Source organism: Carassius carassius, chromosome 11 (assembly GCF_963082965.1).
Source record: "Carassius carassius chromosome 11, fCarCar2.1, whole genome shotgun sequence".
Classification (NCBI taxonomy): Eukaryota; Metazoa; Chordata; class Actinopteri; order Cypriniformes; family Cyprinidae; genus Carassius; species Carassius carassius.
In genome coordinates this window covers 10,975,752-11,003,187 of record NC_081765.1, presented here as the reverse complement: position 1 = coordinate 11,003,187, position 27,436 = coordinate 10,975,752, and the positions used below count along the sequence as shown (strand labels likewise).

The 27,436-nt window shown below is 38.9% G+C and overlaps 1 protein-coding gene and 1 long non-coding RNA gene across 3 annotated transcripts; one reads left to right on the top strand and one right to left on the bottom strand.

Annotated features, from left to right (window-relative positions):
- Nucleotides 1-12,609: 12,609 nt before the first annotated feature.
- On the bottom strand, nt 12,610-14,583 carry LOC132152399 (uncharacterized). The gene is made up of 2 exons (XR_009436502.1): nt 14,520-14,583; nt 12,610-14,431 (listed from the first exon to the last, which is right to left on the bottom strand). It is a non-coding gene; the product is annotated as an uncharacterized LOC132152399 (long non-coding RNA).
- A 2,928-nt stretch (nt 14,584-17,511) lies between these two features.
- LOC132152746 (POU domain, class 3, transcription factor 3-A) lies at nt 17,512-20,541 on the top strand. Of its 2 annotated transcripts, none has more exons than XM_059561608.1 (2): nt 17,512-19,460; nt 19,640-20,541. In XM_059561608.1, the coding sequence occupies exons 1-2, from the start codon at nt 18,185-18,187 to the stop codon at nt 19,684-19,686; spliced, it is 1,323 nt and encodes a 440-aa protein (XP_059417591.1). In that variant the 5' UTR covers nt 17,512-18,184; the 3' UTR covers nt 19,687-20,541. The 2 variants fall into 2 exon arrangements, with proteins under 2 accessions (XP_059417591.1, XP_059417590.1); XM_059561607.1 differs by having other exon boundaries at nt 17,513-19,420.
- The last annotated feature ends 6,895 nt before the right edge of the window (nt 20,542-27,436 follow it).

The window sequence follows — 27,436 nt, the reverse complement described above, 5'->3', positions numbered from 1 at the left end:
CCGACCGTGTGGTGCACCGGAACATGCTTCGCCCATGCCCTAACTACCCTGAAGCCGTGGAAGAAGTCCCCACGGAACCTGTACCAGCGGCCCCCTGGATTGAAGGTTGGGCTGTGGTACCAGGGAGACCCGTGGTGGCACCACCCCCGATCGCCCCGAGAGAACCAGAAGCAGCCCCTGAACAAGCTGAGCCCGATTCACCAGTGAGACGATCCCAGCGAGAGAACCGAGGCCGACCCCCTGCCCGCTATGGGGAGTGGACAGCCCGAGGACGTTCTAGGGACTAGAACGGATTGGCGGGGGAGGATGTCACAAGGTGACGATCTTTAGGGGCGGAACCAAAATTCGGGAAGTTTGGTTCCGCCCGGAAGTGTTTCCGCCCGGACCGGAAAAACAGAACACCGGAACTTCCGGTAGCGCCGTAAGAAGGAAAATCAGGGAATTCGATGCACCTGTGCCTAGTTAGGGACAGCGGTTGGTGATTGGAGGATACGCTGGACAAGGCAGTACTTAAGGCCAAGTTATTTCACAGTCTGGGAAGCTCTCTTTGGTGTGTGTGAAGCACTGGGTTGTGCCCGTCTTGGTACGCTGCTGGTAGCTGTCTAACTCTCTCTCTCCCTCAGGCTGGAATTGTATGATTGTGAAGACATCGCGAACCTTAAAGGTTGAGAAGTGAACAGATTATACGGCGAACTGAGACGACGTGAAAAAGGGGATTGGAAGTGGCATTGATGTGAGTACTAAGAGCCAGTCGAAAGTGCCCTGTATATTGACCTGGCGTTGTGTAGATCTCTCCAGGAGGAGGAGGGTGGCCCTACCCCTAATATAGTGTGGTGGGAGAGCCGAAGGAATACTTATTGAAGTAGTCGCAACGACGACATCACTAGCTAGGCCGCATATCCCATCGCCAGATCCGAACCAAGCGAAGTGAAGGAAGACGGGTGTCCTTTCCGTACACTGAGTGTGGTGGGTGAGTCTTCGTGCTGTGAAAACCTATAATTTTGACGTGGTGTTGTATATTGCTGTGGGCTGCTGTGTATTGCCGTGTGTCCTGTCAGATAAACCCCCGCCTTCACGCACTTCGGCGTGGGAGGACAAGGAGATTGCTGGCCCTAGCCTAGTTCAGTACAGTATATGTTGTGAGCGTGCTTCAGATCTCCGGAGATAGCACGGTACGCTGTGTCCAGCCCAGAGGTGAGAGCCATTCAAAGCAAACTAACTGTGCTATTGTGCCCAAGTTGATATCTGTGGAGAGAAAAGGAGAGAGAGAGTGAATAACACGAGGAGGAATAGAGCGAACCCTGTACTCACAGTACGCTGTGTCCAGCCCAGAGGTGAGAGCCATTCAAAGCAAACTAACTGTGCTATTGTGCCCAAGTTGATACCTGTGGAGAGAAAAGGAGAGAGAGAGTGAATAACACGAGGAGGAATAGAGCGAACCCTGTACTTACAGTACGCTGTGTCCAGCCCAGAGGTGAGAGCCATTCAAAGCAAACTAACTGTGCTATTGTGCCCAAGTTGATACCTGTGGAGAGAAAAGGGGAGAGAGAGTGAATAACACGAGGAGGAATAGAGCGAACCCTGTACTTACAGTACGCTGTGTCCAGCCCAGAGGTGAGAGCCATTCGAAGCAAACTAACTGTGCTATTGTGCCCAAGTTGATACCTGTGGAGAGAAAAGGAGAGAGAGTGGGTAACACGAGGAGAGACTGAGGAAACCTGTACTTACGCCGTTGCCTGTGGAGAAAGAGAAAGCGAGTGAGCACCCAAGGAACGAACTGTGTGAACCAGTACTTACTGTGAGCTGTAATCAGCGAGGAGGTGAGAGCAAAACCAAGCTGAACTAACTGTGCCTGTGTGTCCCAGCCGCTGCCTGTGGAGAAAGAGTAAGCGAGTGAGCACCCAAGGAACGAACTGTGTGAACCAGTACTTACTGTGAGCTGTAATCAGCGAGGAGGTGAGAGCAAAACCAAGCCGAACTAACTGTGCCTGTGTGTCCCAGCCGCTGCCTGTGGAGAAAGAGTAAGCGAGTGAGCACCCAAGGAACGAACTGTGTGAACCAGTACTTACTGTGAGCTGTAATCAGCGAAGAGGTGAGAGCAAAACCAAGCTGAACTAACTGTGCCTGTGTGTCCCAGCCGTTGCCTGTGGAGAAAGAGAAAGAGCGTGAGCACCCAAGGAACGAACTGGGTGAATCAGTACTTACTGTGAGCTGTAATCAGCGAAGAGCCGTTGCCTGTGGAGGAAGAGAAAGAGAGTGGGCACCTCGAGAACGAACTGTGTGAACCAGTACTTACCGTGAGCTGTATTCAGCGAAGAGGAGGAAGAAGGAGGGCGCTACGGATACCTAAGACTCAGGCCGGGGCCCGAGCCCCACGCCCCGGATCCCCGTGGCCCCCTTGCTCCCTGACCTCTTCCCGGCCATAGCCCATCTGGAGGGCCGAGTCAGAGTTTAGTTTTAATTGCCCTTTCCCTATTCCCTAAGCTATTTTTAAATATTTAAATAAAGATTGTTTTATCACTTACTTGTTCTCGTGTTGTTTGGCCATTGGGTCGGGTTTGGGGACCTCCTCGAGGTGGAAGTTGAGAAGGGGTGTGGCTTAGTTAAAGCATAGCCAGCCCCTGGGTGCGACATGTGTGTGTGTGTGTGTGTGTGTGTGTGTGTGTGAGTTGGGGGGATGGGATAGCAATCTCTTCAAAGCCCAAAAGAGGTGGCAAAAGAAAAACCTCGGGAATGTTCTGGGGTTGCCACGGTGATAGAGAAGGCCCACTCACAGCGTGGCTTTCAGAAGTTTGGAGGCTTTATCAGTGAGACACAGCATTTGGCCTCAGGCCAGCACTCCAGGAGTACACAGGCAAACACAGGCAAACACACACAAACACACGGTCTCTCGCATACTCAAACCCAAACGCTATGAATGCTGAAATTCGTATACTTCATTTTCAATCAAGAAGATTCCCAGAAACTGCACCAAGAACATACAGTCATGCATCTGAGTTACTGAACTGTTACTTTGACTGGAATCAACTTCTTTAGTGGCAAGAGAGGCTTAAGTTCAGCTAACCTTAACAAAAATGATGGTATCATATGGTAGTTCTACAATTCATTGTGCTCCAAAGTAATTCAAACACTACCATTGGTTTTGCAATGGTAAAAGTCCAAAAGAGAGTAAGTATTGTCATGGTACAATAGTTATTTTCCAAATTTTTTTTTTCTCTCTGGTCTTCTGATAGCACTTTATTTTACAGTGCTGTTTATCACATATATACTGGGTAGTTCTTATAGTAACTCAAATTACTAGGTACTAACTCTCTACCTCTAACCCATGTAGTTACCTTATATTACCCATTTATTTTTTAGGTGAGTACACTGTAAGTGCACGAGTGCACATACTGTAAAAGTGCAATAGGTCTTCTGGTTCTTGTGCTCTGTTGCAAAACCTAGTGAGCAATACTTTATGGCATAATACGCATACTAAACTTGGCTTCCTGTACAGAAAGGTAGTACCATACAGGAAAACTGGCAAAACAACTTACAGCATTTCAGTCAAATTCTCATGAGGACTGCCATGATATCAAATTTTTTAATACATAATTATCGTGGCCAAAAGGATTCACAGTAATGATATGATGGCAATATCTATACAAAATATTTTTTTTAAGTAAAATAAATAAAATAAAAAAGCTATCAGTCAAATTCATCTTTAAATTGATTTTATGTTATTATTATTATTATTATTTTCAAAAGAACACACACACACACAAAACATATATAAAATAAAATACAAAATAAACCAGAACTGAACAAAACAGAAATAAGAAACAAATACTGTCAGCACAACCTACATATAAGATGAATACTTTACATGACATATTAGTAATACCCTAGATATGAATACTTCACGATTCACGATTTGTATCAAACTCAAATTTCAATTGAAGAGAGGCGGAGAGAAAGTTTGAAACCATAGCTGTACAAAAGCATGCTTGTTGATCGGCGCTTCCTGCAGAGCGGGGTGTCCAACATCCTACCCCCCCACACCTTTTTTACAGATTAAAAAAAAACATTTTTCATCTTCATTGACATGATTTTGTGTGGCAGTTGTAGCTACCCACTGCGCCATTGTCTTCTTTTTCCGTTTTATGATTGGTGGAAACCAGCAGTAAATTGCACTCCTGACACCTACTATGCTCGATTGTTAACTAGTCAGATAGCTCCTGGCACTGGATTATTTATGATATTATCAGATTTATAGTATAAACACAATATCAAGATTTTAGTTTTTAGGTATCACGGTTATCGTCAATACCAGCGGTATATTACAACACCCACATTGTAATACAGCGTCTCATACATTCACCAGCCACTTTATAGATACACCTGTTCAATTGCTTGGTAACACAAATTGCTAATCAGCGAATCAAATGGCAGCAACTCCATGCATTTAGGCATCTATATGTGGTGAAGACGACTTGCTGAAGTTCAAACCAAGCATCAGAATGGAGAAGAAAGGGGATTTAAGTGACTTTGAACATTGAATGGTTGTTGTTGCCAGACAGGCAGGTCTGAGTATTTCAAAAACTGCTGATCTACTGGGATTTTCACGCACAATCATCTCTAGGGTTTACAGAAAATGGTCCGAAAAAGAGAAAATATCCAGTGAGCGACAAAAAACCTTGTTGATGTCAGAGGTAAGAGGAGAATGGGCAGAGTGGTTAGAGATGATAGAAAGGCAAAAGTAACTCAAATAACCACTAGTTACAACCAAGGTATGCAGAATACCATCTCTGAACGCACAACACTTTGAACCCTGAAGCAGATGGGCTACAGCAGCAGAAGACCACACAGAGTGCCGCTCCTGTCAGCTAAGAACAGGAAACAGAGGCTACAATTCACACAGGCTCACCAAAATTGTACAATAGAAGATTGTAAAAACGTTGCCTGGTCTGATGAGTCTCGATTTCTAATGCGACATTCAGATTAACAGTTCAGGCTGCTGGTAGTGGTGGTGTAATGGTTTGGGGATTATTTTCTTGGCACACTTTGGGCCCCTTCGTTCCAGTTGAGCATTGTTTAAACACCACGGTCTACCCGAGTATTGTTGCTGACCATGTCCATCCCTTTATGACTACAGTGTACCATCCTCTGATGGCTACTTCCGGCAGGATAATGCACCATGTCACAAAGCTCAAATCATCTATGACTGGTTTCTTGAACATGACAATGAGTTCACTTTACTCAAACGACCTCCACAGTCACCAGATCTCAATCCAATTAAGCAGCTTTGGGATGTGTTGGAACGGAGATTCGCATCATGGATGTGCAGCCGACAAATCTGCAGCAACTGCGTGATGCTATCATGTCGATATAGACCAAAATCTCAATGTTTCCATCACCTTGTCGAATCTATGCCATGAGGAATTAAGGCAGTTCTGAAGACAAAAGGGGGTCCAACCAGGTACTAGCAAGGTGTACCTAATAAAGTGGCCAGTGAGTGGTTATTCTTTGTAACGGAAGTAATACCAAAATGCCTTACTCAGAGCTCGATGAAAATAAATCTGAAAGAACGAGAGAAATGTTATAATGCTGCATACAAAGAATACAGAAAAGTGTCAATAAAATCTAACAAAAATATATGTTATTTAATATTTGTTTGTGCTATTGATTTATTTGTCAGCATGTTAACATCAAACTTTCCACAACATTAACATGATGAAACATTATCATCATGCTAACAGCTATCTTCTGTCCTGAGAACTATTTGTATGTTGTTGCTTTCTATAGAGTGTTACAAATCAGTCACTTAGCAGTAGACAACAATGCAGCTCACTAGGTTTTGAAGTTTAATGTTGGTGTTTTCATACATGTGATGTTTCTTATCCCCATACATTTGACAAATAATTGACAATCAATCATTATGAGTGGTGAAATAACAGGTGATCTGCTGAGTTTCCTATTGCCAGTCCATGAACATCATGGATGATGAAGATCAGAAGCATTATGATGGATTCAGAGATATGAGACCATGAAGACACACCGTTCTCAGTTGGAGAGATTGTTCTGATCATGTTTCATCTTCATGGACACAGGTGCGTCTTGAATCTCTAATTATTTGAGGGTGTGCTGGTGTGCGAACGTGTTCAGACTTTCTCACCCGTGAACCCCTAAAAGTGCTGAACATAGTGATATGCACTGACATTCATAAAAGATACACACATTCGGTTTCAATGGATTAGAGGACTAAGACTCAAACAGCTTAAAAAGACACACATGTACACACGCACGCATAGCTGATTTATATTCATTGCCAGTCACAAACTCACAGCAGGACATTGGCAGAGTGCCTTTGTGCAGTCTGCCATTACGGCTTGGCAACGTGCCAGTATCTATGGGGAGTCAGCGGGTCAAGACGACAGAGGTAGGGCAAGAGCAGCGAAATCCCCATAGAGTCAGGCTGCCCGGCCGTGTCCTCCTCGTCCTGCAAGGGGTGACTGCTCTCTGGATGCCGTGCATCTCTGTAAACCCTTGGGGGCCTGGATCTGCCAGTCCTTTTTACCTGAGAGCTGCCCTACCTCTTCCAACCCGGCTTTCCTCAGTCCCTGGACAACACGGGTTACTAGGGCCAGCTGGCTGCTGAGTGCCATGACAAGGGGTTTTTATTGGTAGTTTCTGCGAAACACACACACACACACACACGGAGTGAGCTGTGCCCTCTAAATGCATGCTGTAAATATACACAATGAAAACATTGATGCTCAAAGACCCACTTTGTGTACTTAAGCCTGCTTGAACGTCTTCTGTTGCTCTTACTTATTTTCGGTTACTTTAGATAATTTTGCTTGTGCAAATATTTTAATGTTTGCTTGCGAATTTGTCCGTGTTGTGCATATACTAGAAAAGATTAACATTCCCATGTAGGATTTCTCGCAGGCACCGTGATGCCAGATATTCTGTGAGGTTGGCACTTCCTGTTCTGTAGCATCCAGTGGAACACAGCAGGGATTACTGGAAAACACTTGGCAAGCCAAGATATGCTGTGCCATTGCAGCGTGTGAAGACGAGGCAGTGGTGATGTTTAGCACACCAGATGTCCTGCTTTCAAGAACTTTTAAAAACCGTACATCGTTTCTGACCAAATGGCAAGCGGCGTATGCCAAATATCAGCGATTCGGCAGATTCATTCAGCGAAAATTGGTGTGCTGAAAAATTCTAGTGTCTTAAACTGTGTTGACTGCTGGGAAGTTTGCATGGGCTTTAGATGAAATGCTACTTAAGGATAAATATTTTAATGCAGTAACTGCATGTAGGATTGCTAGACAGACAGTCTGCACTACAGGAAGAGAGAGAGGAAGATGAAAGAAGATCCACAGGTTATCAAACTTTAATACACACTTGGAGATATGAAGAGAGAGCAGCAGGAGTGTGAACACAAATGCACACATACACACTAATGAGCAAGTGCACATACAAACTCATTCATTTCTCCATAGAAATTCCCAAAATGTACTGTAAACAACCAGTGAACATCAGCTGCACACTATTTTCTCACTTACCTGAAATTTTGTCCAGTTTTCCATGTCTGTTCCTGGGATCTTCAACAAAGTCAAAATAGCCATCATATACAGTATATATTAGGATAATTTAAGAGTGTATATAACTTTGCATAACAATGTGGCTAATTACATTCCATCGCTTTTTAAAAACAATGGTTAGTGACAAAATTACTGACAAAATGACACTATTTACAGCAGTGGCGAGGTCAGAAATTTTAAACTGAGTGGACCTTGATGGAATAGGGTGGACCTGAATGACTACTCTCAAATTACACAAATTTTACAATATAGGATAAAATCACTATACAGTTCAGATAAGTTAAATGTGATTGATTGTTAGCCAACAAATTCATGAATATACAACAAAATACATATATAACAAGCAGCTACAAGGAAGACAAATATAGATATAGTACTGCTATATGACCACTGTAGCAAGACATCAGTGTTCAGTAATTGGGTTCATTTTAAACTAGAATAACCTGGTTCACTAACTTACTGTGCCACGGCCAAATTTCTGACAGCATTATACTTTGAGAGCGATCAGATGTTGCTTACATTCAGGGGCGTAACCATCTTTTCAAACGTGAGGGGGACAGAAATTACATATATATATATATATATATATATATATATATGTGTGTGTGTATATATATATATATATATATATATAAATAAAACTTTACAATATAACATTTCTGTAATCTATATAGCCTACCAGTCAACAGTTTTTGAAGAGTAAGATTTTTTATGTTTTTATGGAAGTCTCATCTGCTCACCAAGCCTGCATTTATTTGATCCAAAGTACAGCTAAAAAAAAAGGTAATATTGTGAAATATTTTTACTATTTAAAATAACTTTTCTATTCGAATATATTTTTAAAAAATTCCTGTGATCAAAGGTGAATTTTCAGCATCATTACAGTTTTCTGTGTCACATCCTTCAGAAATCAAATCATTCTAATATGCTGATTACCAATATTTAAAACAGTTTGAGTACATTTTTTCAGTGTTCTTTGATGAATAGAAGGATCCAAAGATCAGCATTTATGTGAAATAAAAAGAATTTGCAACATTATACAGTATATCATTCAAAATCTTAGAGTCAGCATAATTTATATTTTTTGGAAAATAAATGATAGAAATGAATTATTTAGGAAGGATTTTTTAAATTGATCAAAAGTGATGATAAAGACATCATTTTACAAAAATTATTATATTTCAGATAAATGCTGTTCGTCTGAACTTTCTATTCATCAAAGAAACCTGAAAAAAAATCTACCCAGCTGTTTTCAACATTATCATTATTATTATTTTATTTTTTTGAGTAGGAAATCAGAATATCAGAATTATTTCTGAAGGATCGTGTGACTGGAGTAATGATGCTAAAAAAAAAATCAGCTTTGAAATCTCAAAAAATTACATTTTGAAATATATTCAAATAGAAAACAGTTATTTTAAATAGTCTAGTAAAAATATTTCACAATTTTACTGTTTTGCTGTACTTTTGATCAAATAAATACAGGCTTGGTGAACAGAGAGACTTGACAGGTAGTGGATATGCGCATTGATAATTGGCTTAGAAATCTATAACTACTGGACAATAACAAAGAATAATGATTTTTTTTATATACTACAAACACTTTTTTCCACATAAGTTATAATAGTTTCTATACTGTAATAAATGCTATGTCAATAAGCACTGCATTGTTCATATACTTTATCACCTGCTGGAGATGAGTTGAAAAACCATATATTGTTGCAATCGTATGTTAAATGTCTTGGTGTTTCCAAAAGTGTCTGTTTTTCTGTGAAAAGAACTGTTTTCATACAGCGATAGCTGGACACTGTTGTCCATATTAGGAGTTTCCTGTTATGACTTTCAGCGCGAGAGCGCGCTCCAGCTTCGAGTATCCTGTCTCTTTGAGTTTAAATCTATATTTATTCATACCAGCTCTTGAAAACCTCTATGCGAAAACATTTGACTGAAAAGGTGCGGGGGACGAATTTTCATGATATTAAAAGTGTGGGCGACACGTCCCCCGCGTAATCTACGCCCCTGCTTACGTTACTTCTTTGGTGCCGCTCACAAGCCTGCGTGACGTGTTTCCAATCACGGTACACATCCTCAAACATATAGTGTCATTAAAATGACGACACATCTTGCAGTACACGTCATCGTCTTTTATGCTGTACTCTAGAAATGGGAACTTTGTGTACCACTTAGCAGCAAAATGACTAGACTTGCCGTTTATTTTGCGCGAAAACTGGCGTAAATGCAATATTAGTACTCCGTAAATGGGGTAGAGCAGGTGGTTCATCAAGTGTGGATAAATCAGCTGGTATGTTGCTTTTCTCTACGATTAGCCAGGGTTGATGTTGATGTTTCAGGTTATGTTCTTGTTTTTTTATATATATATTTAATTAAAGATGTCTGTTTCGACATGCTCGTCTTGTGTCATGCGTGTTTCTTTTACTGTCTATGGTTAAAAGTTTACTTCACTAGCAGACGTAAACTCATCTTCCAACCCCCCAACAATATGCGATTGGCTAAACCGTACTAATAAGCTTGATTGGCTGTTGCAGTAAGGCAATTATATGAAAATGTTTTCTCTCTACAGTAGTTACTTTTTTAATGAAACTTCTTGTACGTGTTTAAGTGTTCAGTATGTCACATATGCATGATTTTTTTTCGGCTTTCCTACATTTTTTTTTTTTTTTGTCTGTTCTAATTGGGTGGGCCGGCCATCAGTTTGAGTGGACCAGTGCCACCCTGGCCCTTATGTAGCCTCGCCCCTGAATTACAGTGCTAAGCAACAGCAGACCTCAATGCTAGCAATAGAGAACTACAATCATTTAGTTATGTCTACATTTGCATTTAATAATTTAGCAGACACTTTTATCCAAAGCGACTTACAGATGAGGACAATAGAAGCAGTTAAACCAACAAAAGGACAACAATATGTGGTGTGACAAGTCCCACTTAGTCTAACACATTATACGTAGCAAGTTTTTATATATTTATTTTTTATGTTTTTGCGTCTTTAGTCATATCTTGAAAATGGCTGAAGACTGGGAATGACCTGCCTTACTCAACCCAAGCAGCTGAGTCTTTTGCGATTTTCTGCATCTGTACTTGACAAAATAACATTATTTTCAGTGGTAATCAGCAGCAGACCTCACTGCTGGCAAGAGTGGCCTGTGTTCAATAAGACATTCCACTAAAGATCATTTAAATTACTGATGATGTTCCAACACTCCATCAGTTGTGAAACTGCATTACTCTACTTCAGTGGAATTAATCATCTGGAACCTTCAGCATTAGGATGTCAGGAACATTCAGTTTGAGAACAATCAGTGTTAGAACAACAAGAATCATCGGCCACTACAAAGGCCATCTGTTGACACTCTGAACCACTATCACAATGCCATTGGTGTTGTAAAACTAACTTTTAGCCTGTCCTGTTTCATGTAAATCTTATTTAATTGAATGTCTTGACACTATTTCATGAAGTACGCCTCCAATTGTATTTTATATATATATATATATATATATATATATATATATATATATATATATATATATATATATACTTGGAGCAGAACACTTGTTTTTATACACTAACAAACATTTGCACTTTTCAACTTTTATTTTTCTTTTGTTATCATTTTTATAAATTGAAATTATGATAGATACATGTAAACTGTCTATGTGTGAAATATAATATGTGTTAATTAAATGGGACTACAGTATCTGTATATTGACAGTTTCATACATCAGATTAACTGAGATTAATATGTCATTATACTCTGGTTTTATCCTAAATTTAGAACTACATTATACAAACTGTATGAGACTAATCTTATACAATTTAGTATGGCTTTGTAGACTATTTTTTAATTCACAAATTCACATTTACCCATAAAAATATAACACTAGACACAGAGAAGAGATAATATTCTCATACCTAAATACTCATACCTATATGCGGTAACCAGATGTGTTATTGTCTGTCTATATATGGAGATATTGTTGTTAGTTTGCATGACTTTAGACTTTTTACAAGTATCTATAAGTAGCTGTGTATATGTTTCCCTACTGAGGTGTACAGTGTGTGTGTGCGTGTGTGTGTGTGTGTGTGTGTGTGTGTGTGTGTGTGTGTGAGTGTGTGTGTGTTTCTGTGATGTTGGTGCTTTTATGAAGCAGTGTTTGAGCAGTGACAGCCTGTTGAGCACCACAGACTGTGGAAGCTCTTGTGAGAAAGAGATAAGGGATGTGAAGAAAGACCAGAAAAATGTGGGGAGGGGAATAAACCAAAGAACAGAAGAGTTTGCGAGAGAAAGAGAAGGAAAGCTTTATTTCAACTTCTTTTACTTCAGCTTTACAACTGCAGTTGATCTTCAGAGAAGTTTTGTGGCTCTGAGATGGGGTTGATTGGGAATCTGCCTCCATGTATTAGCAGAATCAACATTCTGTGGAATTATGGGTGGAAGGGGGTAAAAGAGATGCTTCATTGTCCCAAAACATCATAAAGGATGAAAACATGTGCTCCTAAAGTTTCAAGTATATCTAATTGAAATAATTGGGTTTGTGATGAAACATTGTCACTGTAAATAATTATTTAAAATTTATGCTTTTGGCAGATCCTTTTATCCAAAGCAACTTACTTAAGATGTACATTGTATTAGTTCATGTACATATACCTGACAATAAGATAATAATAAAAGTAATAAAAGAGAAAATAACCAGAAATTCAACTAAAATATGACGATTCAACTCGGAATCAGCCTTTTGCTGTTGTGTTGTTATGCTTGTGTACACAACGGACAGATCTTTAAATTTAATTTTCAACCAGTATATGTCATTGTGGTTTGCCATGACTAAATGAATAGATAAATACACACATATATTTTAAACTCTTCAAAGTGCTCATTCCTGGCATTTTTCTTTTAAACAGCTCCTTGAGATGCTTTTCCAGCCCTTATACTTAATTTTTGCCACACTTATTGAGAGCTTTTTTTTTTAGAGGTTTTGTAAACATTTATACAAAAATATATTTGTTAACATTTTTAATTTAGCATTTCTTAGCATATACATATAAAAACATACATTCAGTCAAACACAAAGGTGTTTAGTCTCTCAGCCATTTCTTCCAAGTGTCCTAATGTTGTAATTACAAAGCATCTGATCGCTTCCTAGTCTATAAAAGTTCACTTCCATGAACTAACATCCATGACATCCAGCAGAAACAATGTGAGATCAGGAGTGTATCAGGAGTTAATGGACTGTGCGTTAGTCGAACAACACCTTACTATTCTAAGATTGTCAAAACAGTCTAAAGGGATAAAGGGATAAACTCCTCTATGCACATTAATCATGCAGGCACCACGAAGCTCAGATTTGACACAAATTACCCTCAGGATATAGTCAGTTGAATTAAGTTCAGTCTTACTCATTGTTGAAGGTTTTACAGGTTTTATCCCACACAAATAAACATCTGATAGGGTTTGAGTTATCTGCCATGCATGAAATAAATAAATAAAATAACACAGTTGATTTACAAAGTATTGTTTTATTTTTAAACTATAAGGATTCTTGATTGTTATGGATATGAATTTATATCATACTGCCTCTGGCTATTTACATTAAACAGACTCATTATAAAGTCAGTAAGAGTGAAATCGTGAAGTCTCTTATTACCGTGAAGACGTACAAAGGTGTGTCAGGGGTTTATTTTAGAACAAAAGACACATGTTCCTCTCCTCTCTTTTGTTTGTGTGAGAGTGCGTGTGTGTGTTAGAGAGAGTGAAGATGAGAATCATCATCTGGCTTTGACTGGCATAATTGGCTCTTTTCTTCCCTGCCGCTACTTAGCGCTGATAGCCCAATTTAGCCGCCACATGCTAAAGACACTTTCAGAGTGTAATCAGAATTAAAGAGAATGGGTTTTACTCACTTTAAAGGCCCTTTAAGTCATTCTCTGTGGACTGAAACAGTGATGGGTCCCTTTAGTTGTCAGAAGAGATGGGGACACATACAGTTGGCAGGGTCTGAGGAGGATAACAAGCCTGTGGCATCCTCAGGTAACATGCAAAGATAGTTCCCCGAGAATGACCCCTTCCCAAAAGATGGGCTGACATGATGCGTCTGCTCTATGGTAATAATGGCGAAGATCTGTAAATTGGTCTCGAGATACCATCAAAAGACTATTTAAGACCATAGAGTGAAGATATCAGTGGTTCGGTGACAAAAAGAATGTGTGGATTTTTCCCATTACGGATGTTCCCTTGCGACTACATTGGAAAAATGGACAGTAGTGTTGAGATTATCTCTCATTTCCTTTAAGTCAGCCTGTCTGTGTTCTTTTTCATGTCTTTTATTCTCTTGTTCTCCCTCTCTTTCTTTCTTATGTGCATAGTGGATAGAGTTTTCTCGCTGCGGGCTACTTCTTTTGCTAAGCTGAGTAAAATGCAAAATGAGAAATAAAAGAGTAGAGGAAAATTCTGTGATTTTTGCTCTAGCTGGTTTGAGCTTTACCCAGAGAAAACCTCAAACATAGCCGAATAACACCTTTGGTGGAGCCTTTCAGAGGTGCTCTAGTGTTCTTTCTAGAAGGAAATTATTAAAATCTCTCAATTAGTCAGACAATTGCTTTTGACGACTTAGAACAGTACACAACATGTGGTCATATCTAGAATAAAATGTAAACATCTGTCAAAAACAACTCTCTAAACATTGCTAGAATACCCTAAAGAGACTTACGAGAGAGAGGCGAGGACAGAAGGAAAGCTAATCCTAGCCATCCTGCCCCTATAAAGGAGCTTTCACTGAAAGAAGGCCTTGTGTGTCTTGTGTTTATCAGAGGGACTTGCTCTTACCTGCAGGGGAAAAAGAGATTTGAATTGCAGTCACTTGCAGAAGAAAGCTTTGTACATTTGAAACTTTCCTCAGACTGAACAGTTTCACCGCTGTAGAGCTGGAAATGTCCACAACATCTCTGCAATGTCATTTCAATGAGTCAGTGAGGCATTTGTAACGGTTTAACATTTCTAATAATGCACCTCAACAAAATATAAGCACCAAATTCACTTTAGTCTACAGAACATCATAAGGTAGAAATTCTGTTGCTACTTTAAAGGGTTGGTTACAACGCTGCCAATGCCTTGTCTTGCTCATTTATTGCAGCTTATTTAGTAGTGAATGTCAATAGGTGTAAATATTTCCCATGTTTTCTCTCACAAGAAATCATTAAAAAATATGTATGGAAAATAACGACCAGGCTGCTGAGTTAGGCCTCTGTGTGATTCAATTTCACTAGGATTTACTATGATCCATGGAGGTGGTTTCCCTTGAGAAATATGTGCTTTGATTAATGTAATACAGGGATTGGGGGAAATAGGTGTGTGTGTGCATGTGTGTGTGTGTGTGTGTGTGTGTGCATGGGGTAAGTGATAGAATTATTTGGGGGAAACTTATTCTCATCATTTAAACAACTTTTTATTTGGACCTCTATTAATCAGAACAAGTTAAATATTGCATCAAATTTAAGAAACTATGGGAATATAGTCTACAACGTTCTAATTTTAGATGTCAATAAGATTTAGCTTTTTAATTTCATACACAAATTTCTATTAGGTCCCTTGCATTTGTCTAACTTGGTGATGGCAGTGAATATATTACAATATTAACAATTTAAACAGCATACATCAGGAGAGAGCATAATGTAATCCTGCTTATTAAAAATGACTAATTATTAAATCTCTTATTGGAGAAATTATGTTTGTATAATATAGTTAAAAGTGCAAAATTCTTGCATATATATATATATTTTTTTTTTTTTAAAGGTTAATTAATTATATGTCATGGCATTGTAAAGGGTACTCACTTTTTCATTGCTACTTTCATTCAAAACTCGACTTTAAGCCCAAGTAAAACAACCTTTCTATATAACAACTGTCAATTAGTGCGCTAAATAAAGTATCTTAATTTACAAATGACACACTGAGCTATTATTAAACATGACTTTGTCAGGCAGTGATTGATGGATCGTCTATGTACCCATGCCTGCTGATGGACTGCATGTTTCCCGTTATAAACTTCTTGCATGAGCTGTTACAGGGTCATGTTCAAATTAATTCAGAATGCTGTTACGGCAAATATCTAACTGCCACTTCACATGGATTTTGGATTGATCAATCTTATTTTACATTTTAGAAAACTGAAGAGCAGAATAAAGCGAGTGAATCGACGCATAAGCTGTTAACACGCTTAGTTTTTTTTTTAAGTTTTAAATGCATTTGACTGGGCTCCTCGTTGTCCAGCAAGGTCCTAAAAACTAAACAAACTTATTTCTTTTCAAATTGCAGATAGAGTAAAACTCGATTAACTACACTTTTAATAACTAATTCGTTAGCCTATATCTTTGGAACTTCAATAAATATATAAATAAGAGGCCTACCTTACAAGTCCATGATATAAAGTCCTGGAAGTCTTTGCTTAAGAAGCTAAAAAGCTTAATGAAACTGTCAAGGAGTTGATGTCATTTAACCCTCTGCATCCTTCATTTGCTGCCATTATTGGCCCTCGAGCAAAGCTGCATTTGTTTAATATAAATAATGTGATTTTTAGAATGTGTATTCTATTACAGTCGGCGCAAAGCCTCGCTGAAGAACTCTGCACAGATATATACTTTTACTGAAGAATTTACGAGCGTGCAATAGCTATTGCTCTTAAATTCAAAATAAACAGTTTTTAGCGATTAAAACAAAATATTGAGATAGAGAGGGAGAGGAATATATCTTACCGCAGGAATGATTCCAGCGCAGTTCCCTCTCTCTCTCTCTCTCTCTCTCTCTCTCTCTCTCTCGCTCCGTCTCGAATGAATCCCGCTCTCCTCTCCTCCGCTCCGCTATTATTTTCACTTAAACATATGAAAATTTATGCAAATGAAAATCAGCACTAACTGTTCATCGCTCGCAGTGCACGACTGTCCATGTCCTCGAAACTATACAATAAGGTTATATGTAAGATAAACCAGGGGTGGATCAGTCTACAGGTAGAACAATAATAACAACATTAATAAATCACAACTCAGGGCTTAATACTTTTTTTTTGCTTGTTCCTTTTTTCATCTCAAAGGCCTGATTTACATTTGTTGAAGTTACATGTACTAGAGTTTAAACCAACTAAACAATTTGAAATAGTTTGTTGTTGTTGTTGTTTTTGTTTTGTTTTTGTTTTTTATGACGACTGTTTATTTGTGCTTTGTTTTTGTATTTTACCTCGTTTTGCTAGAGAAGTGGGGATAATTCATAAACTGAATAAATAAATCAGTTTAAAAGTTTACACGGCTTGTGCTTTGGAATTCTTAGAATCGATCTGAATAAATTATGAAACATGCTTTCCGTTCAGTTGTCAGTCCTTCCATGGATCTAATTTCATAAAATCTAATTTCTGTTTACTCATTTGTACCCCTGAGTCAAAGCTGAAATACTTCATGTTTATAAATGCCTGTTGTTTGCATTGTTTTATCTGTATCTTTTCTGATTTCCCTATTTGTTTGTTGCATGTCCATAGGTAAAATATAATACACAATTAAAATTTCATTTTAACATTTAGAAACCGGTTGCAGACAAAATGCCAAAATAAAGTAAAATAAAACAAACGCTGAGACGTAAACAAGTCAAACAGTTTCCTCTGTAACAAAAAAAAAAAAAACTACTGCGTCATTAACAGAAGCCAATAACGCAGTAGGCTACAGCGCACTGGAATTATATCAAAGATTCCTGCTCGGATAGAAGGTCTAGACACTTTTATTCTTATGTTGACATCTCCAAATTAGGCATATCAAATTGCAACGCCTTGACGTGATTTCTTAGCTGTGTCCTAAGATCTGTCACTCTCCCGAAAGATGTCCAATGAGCATCAATCTCGCAAAAACTTCCTCGCGGTAATTGGGTGAAGGATGTGGATGGTGCGCGCACTCGGGGGCTGAACGTAAACATTCGCGTGCTCTCGCGCTCAGAGAGAGGAACGAAGCGAGGGAGGACAGCGAAAGCTCTCTCATTGCGCGTGCATTTAACAGAGTTGTGTGCAATCGAACGTAACGAAGATTAAAGTCAGATGGACTCTGTGAAAAGAAGAAATATGAGAAGAAAGACTCGGTAAGAAAACGCCTTGTGGGTTGCAGGACGAGAGAGAAGTTTACTAAGGAGCGTCTCCTAGAAGCCTCCACATCAAGTCAAGAGAGCGCGCGAAGTCCGGTGTGGGATTTGTGTAATCGTGACGTGAAGTTGATGTGAAGAAGAACTTACAAGACTTTTTGGTTTCATAATTGGGCTTTAAGACAATGACGAATGGAATGCAATTGTAAAAATCACTAACGTGCACAATGTGGATTTCTACACCGATAGTATTTCTATCACCTTTTGTTTATGATAAAAGCAGGTTTTGACGGATATATTTTTTGCCATCTTTTGCTGTGCTGTCGGTGGACTTAATCAAAATACCACGCATACTTTTCCGTCTTGAATAATTCATGAAATAGTGCGTGCCTTCCAAGCTTGGAAAAAAAGTTACGACAATAAGGGGAGGGGGAATAATAAGTAGAATTGTTCAAAGTGGTGAAGGGGATGGCCACAGCGGCTTCCAATCCTTACCTGGCCAGCAATAGCATTCTCTCATCAGCCTCGATCGTGCACTCGGAGTCCGGAGGTGGTGGCATGCAGCCGGGAAACGGTGCCGTAACATCGGTGTCGGGAGGTTACAGAGGAGACCCCGTGGTCAAGATGGTGCAGAGCGACTTCATGCAAGGAGCCATGACGGCCAGTAACGGGGGGCACATGCTGAGCCATGCCCATCAGTGGGTTACTTCACTCCCACATGCGGCCGCCGCAGCCGCCGCCGCCGCCGCCGCAGCCGCTGCAGCAGCAGAAGCCGGCTCCCCTTGGTCCTCCAGCCCAGTTGGCATGGCCGGGAGCCCACAGCAACAAGACGTGAAGAACAGTTCAAACAGAGATGATTTACACTCGGGCACCACGTTGCATCACAGACCCTCGCATTTAGGGGCTCACCAGTCGCACCAAAGCGCATGGGGTGGCACCACAGCCTCCCACATCCCCACCATCACCGGAGGACAGCAGCAGGCCCAGCAGTCTCTCATTTATTCCCAGCCGGGAGGTTTCACAGTCAACGGGATGTTGAACCCTCCCGGTAGTTTAGTCCACCCGGGGCTGATGCGAGGAGACTCTCCAGAAATGGATCACCATCATCACCACCACCATCATCAACAGCAGCACCCTCACCACCACCATCACCAGCAGCACCACGCGGGAGTCAACAGCCACGACTCGCACTCAGACGAGGACACGCCGACCTCGGACGACCTGGAGCAGTTTGCCAAACAGTTTAAGCAGCGTCGGATCAAACTGGGTTTTACTCAAGCCGACGTCGGGTTAGCGCTCGGAACGCTTTACGGGAATGTTTTCTCGCAGACCACCATCTGCAGGTTCGAGGCTCTCCAGCTGAGCTTTAAAAACATGTGCAAACTCAAGCCGCTGCTGAACAAGTGGCTGGAGGAGGCCGACTCGACCACGGGCAGTCCCACCAGCATCGACAAAATAGCAGCTCAAGGCAGGAAACGAAAGAAGCGCACCTCCATCGAGGTGGGCGTGAAGGGAGCCTTGGAAAGCCATTTTTTGAAATGCCCCAAACCGTCAGCGCAGGAGATATCCTCTCTGGCGGACAACCTCCAGCTGGAAAAGGAGGTGGTTCGGGTCTGGTTCTGCAACCGAAGGCAGAAGGAGAAGAGGATGACGCCACCCGGGGTCCCTCAGACGCCCGAGGACGTGTACAGCCATGCCGGCAACGTGAGTGCAGACACACCGCCTCCGTCCATGGACTGCAAACGTATGTTCACTGAGACGTAGAACAAATCATTTTATACACACTTGAAGTCAGCAAGATATCACAAATATTTCATGTAGGCTATATACAGAGAGAACCCAAAACTTAAATCTTTAAAAGCTCTTCGTTTTATTCTCCAATGTCCCTAACGTTTAAATGACTATGTTTGCTCTGTGTTTCAGGGGAGTTTTGTGGTAGATTACTTAAAAGGTGCAAGTTTGAAAGATGAACCGGACAGCAACCACAACGTGACATCTGCGAGCTCCTATGGCCAGGAGATTCTGGTGCACTGACACCGAAATCCCGAAATCTTAACCAGCCCAAAGCCGACTTAGACTTTATGGATTGATATTGCAAAAGAGCTCCCAAGGACATGGATCAATGCAGACAGACATTAAATATTAAACAGCGGAAGAATTTACTCCAGGACACGTATAAATTTTACGCACAGGAATTATATTACTCATTTTAACAAAACGGAATTGTCTTGTCTACTATTGGAACATAATGTGCAACAAACTACACATTTTCTATTGCATAGTATTTTTGTGGACCACATTTCTGTGAATAGCTTTTACACAGAGAAAACTCTTAAGAAAAAAAAAGACTCTCAAGCTGCACTTATTTCCAGTTTCAGCCGACCCCTTGTAAACACGTTTTGTTGTTTGGCTGAATAATCGTGGATATTGCCCTCTCTTCACTGCTTTTTCCAGGCATTTTTTTTGGTGGGTTTTGATAACAAGTCTGTGTAAATTTGGCAATATGAATTCTCTGTGTTGCTTTCAACGATTTGCTTTATATTTTTCACTAAAATCAATTTCAAATATTTCCAGGAGCAATGACAGATTTGTTGCGCGCTGTGATGACTTTAAGCCTAGTAGCATCTCTTGTAGGCCTTCCCCCCTGGCTTTTCAATATTGATTATATTTTTTACTGTTAGTATTACACTTGTTATATACAGATATTGTACACAAACACATTGACGAAGCTGCAACAAACCGTTGTCAAACCGTTTCCCCCGTGGTTGTTATTTAAGTTAAGTACTGACTCAGCGAGAACAATAAATCTGAAGCTTTCAGATGCATCGGTGCAACTTTCTTTCTTCCTTTCTTTCTTTCTTTCTTTCTTTCTTTCTTTCTTTCTTTCTTTCTTTCTTTCACAATTTTGTTTAAATATTAAAATGAGCTACATTCTAAATTAAAAAACATTACTAATATGTGTTTGATATTTAATCTAGACAGATGCTGAAATGTGTACAAAAGAAATTTAGAAAAGTAGCCTATCAGTTTTCCTTGATCTTCTGGCCCTTGGCCAATAGAAAAGGGAAAACTTCTCAAATGCTTTCACCTTGCATTGTCTTATTTCCTTATATTCTTTTTTTCTCCCACTATTTCTGTTAGTATGTGTTTCTTTATATGCTTTCTTTTTTCTTTGCAAAACAAAAGAAAAACACTTAACGTACTTTCTATATACAATCTATCTGCTATATTAACGGCGTATATCAAATAAGGACATGCTTCACATCGTTGTCGCAAAAAAAGAAAAAAAAAAAAATAATAATAATAATGCAATACATTTTACATTTTATTATGAAACGTTTCCCGTCAATGATAAAGATTTTCTGAGACTCCAAAGAGTCCGGGTTGTGTGGGTATCCCAAACCTGAACAGTTACTGTTTTCGTATTGTACTAATTATATATTATGCATTATCATCTGACACACACTATTATGATTTAGCTTATTTTCTTCTCAACTGAATATAAATGATCAAAACGCTCTGAGGCCTTCTTGCTTCTCAAAATACAAAGAAATGTCTCTAGGTATAAATCATAGCTATTATAAATCATGATAGATATGGAAATGTGTTGCACTATTCAGATTACTCTTCCTTTTCCAAACTCTTGTCCTCATTAAACCAGGGTAACAATTTGCATATTTTGCTTTACTTGTTTGTATCGTCTCACTAAAAATGCTCCAATTGGAAGTTAGCCTACTTAGTGGTTTTTTTTTATTGTTTCTATATTTTTATTGTAGTTTTGACACATAAATCAGCGTCGTGATTATTGCCTCAACAGACAGCCCATTTACCTCTCTCTTTGTAGGATTTCATGCAAACATGATTTGATGTTTAGTCCGGGTCATTTCAGTAAACAACTGGATAAACTGAATAAAACATCAGCAATATCCCATAGAACAAACTGCAAAATCGCATTTATTGTAATTCAAATACATCATATTAAACTGGTGTGCCTTCAGCAAACTATTTATTTATTTGGTTTCACTTTGGGAACGGTCATTTCGTAAAATGCTTTTATTTGTTACCAAATTTAAATTTGAAAAAAAAAAGCACGAGCGTCCCGCTCAGTGAGTGACGTAATGTGCAATCTATTCCGTGCACGCTCTGAAGCAGGAGTGAATTTGTATGCATGGAAATTCGTATGCTTGCCACGTAGCTCTCTGAGTGCAAAAGGGCCTAGATCCTTCCATCAGATTGCAATGTAAAATCGTGCAAAAACGACTGAATTGCTTTTTTTTCTGTAAACCGACCGTTTATGCTGGGTAACAGCACAACTGCTGGCCCTTAATTTTCATGAAGACAAGTTTGGCAATTTCTCTCATTTGTATTCATTTCTGCTATGTTTGAAATAGCTGGCTTTGCACTCTTTAAGCTCAGGCGCAACACTAACCTTCCAGCTGAACGACGCTTCTGTTGAGACTCGGGAATGCAGCTCATTTCTTTTCCTTTTTTTTCTTTTTCTCGAGAACTTTTGTGTGGTAGTGACTATTCAGCCAGTCCATCTCTTGAAGATTTAAATTTCGCGGATGATTTACCGTACATCCGTTGCGCGGCAACGAAATTCAACCTGTGGTTATAAGCACGCGCCCCACCCTTCATGCGATATACTCGATGTTAATAGCATCGCTCACAACACCCAGAATAACAGAGCTGTAAAGCTTTCAGTTTCTGTCTAAAATTGTCTAAAATGCACTTAGAACAAAGTTTATGATTAGCAGTAATAAACTAAATGAAAATAACAAAATTTATTAGGTTGATTATATTACTGTTATCACTGTTTTGGGCTTTACAATATATACTATATATAAACATAACTATATTTTTGTAAAAGTATATTTTCAATGTTTGCAAAGTAAACAAACATCAAAAAGAGTGTGTCAATCACCATTCAAAACAATAAAAGAAAGAAAAAAAAGAAAAAATCCTCGGTGAAACCCATAATGATAATATCTGTAATGATTCTAAGTGATGTGATGAAAATGTGTTCTTCTTCTTCTTCTTCTTCTTCTTCTTCTTCTTCTTATGTGTTAAACCCTGAATTGCACAATATGAAAACTGATAATTTCTATCTTTAAATTTGAAAATACATATACGTCTATTTATCTTCTCTGAGATATAGCCTATTGTAGCCTACCTAATAAAACATTCTAAAACTATAAGTATTAGAAATAAATGAATAAATAAAAAACACAAATCAGTCCACGCACATTACTATACTAGGCTATAACTAATTGTTCTTTTTTTCCCCATACCCTTTTTATTTTATAACTGGTAGCTTTGTTCTGTGTTATCTAGACTATATTATGCAGTCAACTAGGCCTATATATTAATATATCGAATTTATTTATTTATTTATTTTATTTTTATTTTTTGACGAATCAAATTCCTGTAACTAAAATTATAACAATTAAAATGTCAACTAAATGTCGAATTTAAATATTTTCAAGGATATGTATTTTTTTCCACACTGTTTTTTTAGGTCATATTTATAAACGTTATAATTTTACCCAAATACACATAGACCATTTATGAAATCTTAACCTCTCATATTTCTTTAGCGCCATCTTTTGGAATCCCCTTCCGCAAGAACAGAGTATCAATATCAAAATTTTATCGATAAAACAACACTGAATTAAAAAAAAAAAAAAAAAAAAAAAAAAAAAACATTGATCATAGTAAGAAAAAATCCGTAAAGAAGTAAGCCCGGTAACGTTCAAAATAATTTATTACAGTCTATATATATATAGGCTATATGATTTAAAACTTAGCCTACACAATAATAATAATAATAATAATAATAATAATAAAGGAGTTAAAATTAGGAATGCAAAAAAGTCATTATACCTAAAGCTAACCTTAGACCTTTAAATGCCTATTATAAAGCAATTCAACTGGATATGTTTACCAAGTGGACACAATTGTATGATTTAGAGAGTGTAGAGATACAGAGAGATAATCAAAATGTTTCTGGCAATCTATTTCTATCTAATTTCTTAAAAGCTGTATTTTTCTCTCCTCTCTAAACCTGCCAGTGATCTAAGTGTGTCTCAATACACAGCATGTATTGTAATGTCTTCTTTTCTCACAATTCCCATCAGACATTCAGCCAATAGATGTGGTCGAGCAACGTCTGAGGCTATACAAGACGGCTGGATTAGTGGCCAGGGGACCTTCACTGTCACACACCTGCTGCAAACCCATGGCACACTGCCAGCTGAGGTCAGTTAGCCCGCCAGCCACATTACCCTGGCAGCAGTTGCCAAGGTGACAGCATGTCAGAGCCTACCCATTGAGGAGCATGGAGGGCCGACAGCCAACGCATCTCTGCCTCTGACCGGCCCCTGGAACCTGAGGAAATGGGGGACCGAAGACAGACATTCAAACGCTTGGCAACAAACTGACTCTACACGTGGCAAGGGCCAGTGCACCAGTGCCTAAATCCTTAGAATCTCCACATTAGTGGTGATATGTGATACACATTTTCTAGCTCAGACGTCACCAGTTTAGAAGTGCTTTGAATGATAACAGTTAATTCAATAGACAACAATCTTAAAAATGGATATGAGTGTGTGAGAGAGAATGAAAGACCCAAGCAGGGAACGGGAGGTGAAAGGTTCTCCTGCTTTTGTTGTAGCTATCACATTAACTGGAGGATGTGAGGCAGAGAGGAAATAAGCTGTGGGCTCTGTGGTTTAATAGATTACTTACAATTGGACACAGGTATTTGGAGTTAGCCATTATACCCGAGGCCCAGAAAAAGGTAAAGAAACATCACAATTCAACAAAATCCACCACCACTTCTCGTTCAAACTCCTTTGTGTGTTTTTTTTAAACAAATATTTTCATTGAGCATCCTCATTTTGTGTTTTCCAAATGCACACGACCTGGCTGCGAATATTTGCATTAGCATGTTTTTGCTGTTTCTGAAGAACACTTGCACATTATCAAGAGCCCTTTCAAGCATAAGCTCTTTTAAATTCAGCTCATTGTAGTCACGGCACAATTTGTTAATGTCAAATCTTTGTCTGAATGGACTGAGTCAGAATTGTATTGAGGTCACCAAAAAGTACAAAGCCATGTCTCTTCAAGGACACATCTGAATTTCAGCTAGGCTCTTAGAGCCTCAATCTCTCTTGGAAAGAATGGAAAAAATGTAGACCTCAACCTATCGAATAAGGTCTGGGCATTAGAAAACAGCCCCTCCTGAAATGCTATTACAGTGTGCACCTCAGCCCGGCGCCGAGACTGAATTCAGTTTAACATACACAAGTGGCCTATACGATGACAGCCCAAGAAAATCATCCTCAGTACATATTCAGGATTGTTTGGTTTTAATCCTCTGTATTTTTTTTTTTTTTTTTTTTTTGAGTAGGCTATTCAGGATTCGGTTGGGATGTCAAATCCAAATTGTCACTTCAGAGAGATTTCTCCTTAGACCACGTCATTATTATTACGGACAACAAAATGACAGAACAACAAAATCCTGTCATAGACGAGAGAATACTTTTCAATTTCTCTGTGCTCATATTTCACTGTACTTATGGGGGATAAGTGGAGGAATTCCTGTTGTTCAAATCTCTCCAAACATGTCACATACGATGTAGCAGAGAGTTTGGGGGCTGAAATAAAAGTAGCTAATTGATGCAATACACCAAGGACATAATTATCTCTTTGAATAACTGGTGTGGTTTAATTGCTGGTAATTGTTCTCCAAACCTTGTTCAGAAGTGATGAACACAAACTGTTATTATGCATCATGTGTTAATCCTGCTTTTCTGGCTTAGTCGTTAGGGCTTCAGTATCAAAGCACCATGATAACGGTGGCAGAGAGGGAAACATATCATGCACACACACACAATTTGCACGCATATTCGTGACATAATGTGTTACAGTGCCACATTCCTCCTTACTGACCCCAGCCGCACTTAACCTACTGTAAATGCAAACAGAAATAAACAGAAACTTTGCCACATTTTTATAGTCCTATTCTTTCTGCTGTCACAAGCTCCGGTACAAATTTTCTCTCAGATGTCATATTTATAACAGTGGGGTTTCTGTTATCCTGTGTTTGCTGTTAATTATTGCCACATTGCAACACCAGACTCGGAGCTCTACAGGAAACAAACACTGATTAACGTGATTGGGCCTGCTGAGAATTGCAGTCCGGCTGAAGTGTGTTGATTGCTGAACTGTTCCCACCTTCTCACCCCAGCAGTCTTGACCTCTTGACCTCTGAGCCTTGTGAGGCCGTTCAGCGACAAATACTTCAAAAGATATCTAGGGTTCGTATAATCTGAAGTAATCCAAGGTCTGAAGTGATAGTTATTGTTTGTGTGTTTGAAACTGCAATAAGAATGACAGTAAAGGAATTCTGGGTTCAAGTTAAGCTCAGTAAACAGCATTCATGACAATGTTGAATTGAATGGCGAAGAAAAATACAATGAGGCACTTACACTGGAAGTGGATTGGGCCAATTCACAACAGTTAAAATACTTTTCATTTTAGCCACATAATTTTAACAATATGTCAACAAGATTTTATTGTGGAAAAAAAATGTTTACTGTTACTGTAACCTACATTTACATTTGTTGCCATGACAATTTAATCATCATATACATACATATATATATATATATATATATATATATATATAAATTTATATAAATATATAAATTACCATTCAAAAGTTTGGGTCCAAAAGATTTATTTGTTTGTTTATTTGTTTAGGAGAAAAATAATCAGCAGCAACACATTAATTTGACAGCAAAAACTTTTACATTGTTAGAGAAAAATTCTATTTCAAATAAATTGAAATTGAAAAAAGTTTCTTTGAGCTCTCTATCAAAGTATCCTGTAAAAAGTCATGACTTTTTTGAGCAGCAAATGAGCATATTATAATGATTTCACATTAGTAGGATCATGTGACATCAAGAATGGAGTAATGGCTTCTGAAAATTCAGATTTGCTATCAATACATTATATTAAAAAAAATAATAATAAAGAAATAAAAATAAAGAAACAATATTAATGTAGATAGATAGATAGTGGAAATTCCTATTTTTGATACTGCTGATTGAGCTAAAATGAAAATAAGCTAATTAGGACAATTAATCAAGAAAGATCAATAAGGGGCACAACACCCTTTTTCATTTGTTACTGGTTTGACCTGTTTTCTGATTCCAGTTCATCTGAATGCAGATTGCTGTGGAGCAGACTGGCAGTGCTACTGTTTTATATTCAGACTCAGCACTTTGGCTGCATGGGAAGGGGGAGAGGAAGTCTATGTGGCTCTTTCCTGTCTCATTCCTGAGTCTCACGGGCTCATGTTTCACCTGCTGCATCTGAAGTCTGCCACATGTGTGTATATGAGAGTATTTATCTTTACCTTACCTAACCGTTTGACTGAGCACGACCAGATGGATCAGAGGTGATTTTGTTGATAGAGCCGGACGTTTCGAATGAAGCGGAAGTGCTTGAATTAACAAGGTCATCATATTGATGTGCAAAATAGATCCCTGGTTTGCATTGTATTCATGTCACTGTGATATCCAATAATAATTCCACACACTGATCATCACTGACCCCTGCTGGTTATAAAATTGAGACGAATATTGCTAAATAATTTACATGATTTATCAATTTATTTAGTTCAATTATAGGGACAGCAATTGAATGTCCTCC

Excerpts from the sequence above, each read along its gene's own strand:
- LOC132152746 (XM_059561607.1), top strand. The coding sequence starts at position 18,185 with ATGGCCACAGCGGCTTCCAATCCTTACCTGGCCAGCAATAGCATTCTC. Across the intron at positions 19,421-19,639 it reads TGTACAGCCATGCCGGCAAC|GGGAGTTTTGTGGTAGATTA; the intron begins GTGAGTGCAGAC and ends TCTGTGTTTCAG.